The sequence below is a fragment of the Sinocyclocheilus rhinocerous genome, unplaced genomic scaffold, assembly GCF_001515625.1.
Source record: "Sinocyclocheilus rhinocerous isolate Xijiao unplaced genomic scaffold, SAMN03320098_v1.1 scaffold2006, whole genome shotgun sequence".
NCBI lineage: Eukaryota > Metazoa > Chordata > Actinopteri > Cypriniformes > Cyprinidae > Sinocyclocheilus > Sinocyclocheilus rhinocerous.
The window spans coordinates 310514-314742 of NW_015641062.1; the positions used below are offsets into that span (position 1 = coordinate 310514).

The 4229-nt window shown below is 37.3% G+C and overlaps 1 protein-coding gene across 2 annotated transcripts in view; it reads left to right on the plus strand.

Moving 5' to 3' along the window:
• LOC107754562 (LIM domain and actin-binding protein 1-like) overlaps positions 1–2963 on the plus strand; it is a 31498-nt gene extending 28535 nt beyond the window's left edge. For both annotated transcript variants that reach the window (XM_016571054.1, XM_016571053.1), the window contains exons 10-11: positions 415–548; positions 1576–2963. In XM_016571054.1, coding sequence (XP_016426540.1) covers positions 415–548; positions 1576–2752 — 1311 coding nt within the window. In that variant the 3' untranslated portion in view covers positions 2753–2963. The remainder of the gene's footprint in view (positions 1–414; positions 549–1575) is intronic.
• The last annotated feature ends 1266 nt before the right edge of the window (positions 2964–4229 follow it).

Below are 4229 nucleotides of genomic sequence, written 5' to 3' on the forward strand. Positions count from 1 at the left end.
TTGTGTTGGATATATATATATGTAAATTGTCCAGGGTTTAAGTGGAAATGATTCAATGATTGTGGTAATTGAACATTGGCTAATGAATGATGACGTCAATATAATTAGTGATTTGAAAAGTGGGTGGAGGGATTGAATTGCTTTACACACTGAGGAAGGCTTTGAGCCGAAACGTTTGTGTCTTTTCCCATCAGTGATAAATGTAAAAGAAAAGAAAAAAGAAGATTGTTCTCGTGAGTGCGGATCATAAATTCCTATACAGAGTACAGAATGTGAACATTAAATTCCTTTAAAGATTTTGGGACAGTCTGCTAACTGTTAGTATGGAATGTGAGATTTTATACCATAGACGTCTGATATTTATGCTAAATACTGAATTTCATTGCTGATGAGATCTTTTTTTCCCCTGGACAGAAATTTCACCTGCCTGTCCAGGAAAGATGTGTATCCTGCCTGAAGACTGTTTACCCATTGGAGAAATATGTTGCCAATCAGCAGATTTACCACAAGACTTGCTTCCGCTGTGCCTTTTGTAGTACAAAACTCGGGTCAGTTTTTGTTTTAAATGTCTATGATCTCTTAAAGAATATTCTGGGGTTTCAATACAACTTAAGGGATAGTTCATCCAAAAATGAAAATTCTGTCATTTACTCACCCTCGTGTCGTTCTAACCCCGTAAGAGTTTTGTTCATCTTCTGAACACAAAGGAAGATATTTTTAATGAAATCTGAGAGATTTATGTCCCTCTATTGTCAGTCTACGCAACTACTACTTAAATATTTTATTCACATATTTACATTAATCATTTTTTCAGTTTTCAGTTTCACTTTTAGCAGTGAACGTAAACAAAAGACATAAGTTTCAAAGACATTTGACAAACAAATGCACCAGATTTGCCAGTTCTTGCAGTGGTGTGACTCCACTCTTCTACCAAGGCACTTGCAAGCTCCCAGACATTTCTGGGAGGTCACATGGTTACACGTGGTTTGCCACTGCAAGGACAGTCAGCTGTCCTTCAGTCTCCCTGTAGCAGGACTCACCTGTTCACGGAGGTGAACAAAAAGTTTATTTGGATTTTACAAAGTTATCTTTAAAATACAGCATCCAGAAAAAAATAATAATAATAGTTTACCACAAACAATAATTTTGTCTCTGTATATAAAAAGTTATTGGGGTCTATGGGAGGTACAAAGGTTTGTACAAAGGTGTTTAAAAGCTGAAAAGTGAAGCCAACATTGTTGTTATAAATCAATTATTCAGTGAAAAATATTTTCATTATGTATTACCTGTTGTTGCTACTGTTATGTTTATGTTCTGTGAGGTTGGATTTACCATGAAACATTATAATGTTAAATAATACAAACAAATGCAAGCTGAATAAATGTGTAAACAAAGCAAATAAAGTAGTTTTAATCATATTAACCCCATACATTAACACATTCTTTCTGACAGCCTCAGTCTATGTATTAAAATAATTAGTCAATATTAGTAAATTGTAACAACCTACTGAGGTCAGTTTGTAGATATCCTTCACATGGCAATAATATGTCTTCTTTTGCGTCCCGTTTATTTCAGTTTGGGGACTTATGCTTCCCTACATGGCAACATCTACTGTAAACCTCACTTCAGCCAGCTATTCAAGTCTAAGGGCAACTATGATAAGGGCTTTGGCCATCGACCACACAAGGAAATTTGGATACCACGAACAAACGAGGAGGAACCTGAGGAAGGTGAAAACTCAAAGCCCTTTGTGGTAGACTCTGTGTTAGTGAAGCCTGCAGAACAACTGAGCCCTAAAGTGGAGGAGTCAGGACTGGCCAAATTCACTGACCTGGCTGCAGCTCAAGGGACAAGAAGTCAAATGACCAGTTCCACAGAAAAACCACAAACCACTTCTGTGGAAACAAGAAAACTGAGAGTCGCGTGGCCACCTCCTGCAGACAGTGATGGAAGCTCCAAAGTCTCCAGTCCAGCCACTGAAGTTGGAAAGGGTTCATCCAAGCTTTTCAGAGCAAAGTGGCCTCCAGAGGAGGAAGCTCCACCTGCTCAACAGAGCCATGAACGAGCAGAACTGAAAAGTCTGCGACGTAGTTCCTCACTCAAAGAGCGGAGCCGTCCCTTTTCCGTGGCACCAAGCTTAGCATTATCCAATGCTTCAAAACAAGAGTCACAATTATCTCACAAGGTTGCTTTGGTCAGACGAGGCTCGGTGGAGGATCTTCGTTCACGGTCAAAAGTGAAAACAGACAAAACTGAAGTGCAAAAAGAGGCAAAAACCCCAGATGAAAACACAAAGGACAGCGACAACCAATCCAAGGAGAACGTTGAGAGTCCAGCCATAATTGATAGGAAAGAAAAGATGTCCCCTTCTATTCTCAAACAGACACAACAAACAAAAAAGGAAGTTGAGCCACAACAAACAAAAAATGAAGCTGATCTACAACAAACAAATAAAGAGTCTCAGACTCAACTAACAAAAAAGGAGCCTGAGCTACAAAATCAGGAGGTTCCGAAAGGTCATGTGGAAGATGAGGAAAAAACGGTGAATTGCTTAAGCACTTCTCCTGAGCTCCAGACTTCCCAAGACACATCCTCTCCAACTGTGGAAGAAAAAGCCCATAGGACATCTCAGGATGTGGGCTTCTGGGATGGCGAGGAGGCTGAGGAGTCCCTGACTGTAGAGGAGATGATCAAGAGGAATCGCTACTATGAAGATGAAGATGACGAGGAGGAGGAAGTGGCAATAGTTTGACAATTTATGTCTTCAATCCCTTCCATTTATTATTTACTCTGAAAATATAACTGGTATAAATTCAACATAATAAAAAAAAATACAAGTATTTTATTATATTTTATCCAAGCACTATGGTACTGTACATCTTTTCTTTAAACTTCTTTCTTGGAACTTGGAACTATCAGTAATTTTTTTGTATTTTGTTCTTTGACATCCATGTTTTCTTTTGGTTGCTGTAAAAAATGACTTGTTTACAAAAAAAAAAGTTTTATAAATCACTATAATTGTTTCTTAATCTAAAAATATTTTGTGGTGATCCCAATTAACGGTTACAGTTAATCAGTAAGGATAACAGCCAAACACATTTTTTTGGTTACTCTTCTAGTCCATATTTTAAAACATTTTTCATTGTTTTAATGATTATTGGAAGTACACAATAAACATTATTTCACTGAAATTGGGGATATAAAGTGCATAATTTCATTGAGTCATTGAGCGTTTTATGTGTAATTATAATTAGGGATGTAACGATTCACTCAACTCACGATTCGATTCGATTCACGATTTTGATTTCACGATTCGATTCGATTCACGATTATTATTATTATTTTTTTTTCAAAATGAGATTTAAGAAAAATTATAAATTAAATGTGTCCTTTTATTATTGCTTGGACAAAATGCTGCACATTTCTTTGTGAAATTAAAATATAACACTATAATAATATACTAATAAAGCACTTGCATATTATTGCTCTTTTGTTGGTTTTGATTGCTTCTATTGTCCTCATTTGTAAATCGCTTTGGACAAAAGCGTCTGCTAAATGACAAAATTTAAATATAATGTAAATGTAAATAACAAAACGTCTCGGTTACGTATGGGAACGGAGACGTCATGTCGGATGACCGACAATCGATTTTCAACCGGCTCGCAGTTAATCGTTACATCCCTATAAATATTACATAAAAAGGGTGATATCTTTAGTTTTCAACACAGTTATATGAAGCTTGTAAAACCTCATATGCCCCTTTATAATATTGTCATCTAGTTCTGTGCTCGAGATCACCTTAATCAATTCAAAAGCAAGACCTGAAGTCTGAGTCAAGACTGTGACCAAACAAGGTGAATTGAACTCATAACTGAGACTTTAACCTCTGCAAGGTTGGATTTTGACCATAAATATAAATTCAAATTGCTACTCAGAATAAACTACAAATGATTCAAAACCCAGTACGACTCGTCTACAATAAGCCCAAGAGAGCCCACATCACATATCAGTAGGCTTGTTCGAGATGCATCAGCGCTGCGCAGCCGCAGAACGATCGCTGTATGACATCAAAGTACCGCGAGAGCCATCGTCTGCTCTATTATGGCTCTAACGGTACTTTTATGTCATACACCAATCGTTCTGCGCAGCGATGCATATCGAACAAGCCTACTCTCTGACTGGCTACCAGCACTATTACCAACAGGTCTTAAAAACGCCAAAGCGCAGTG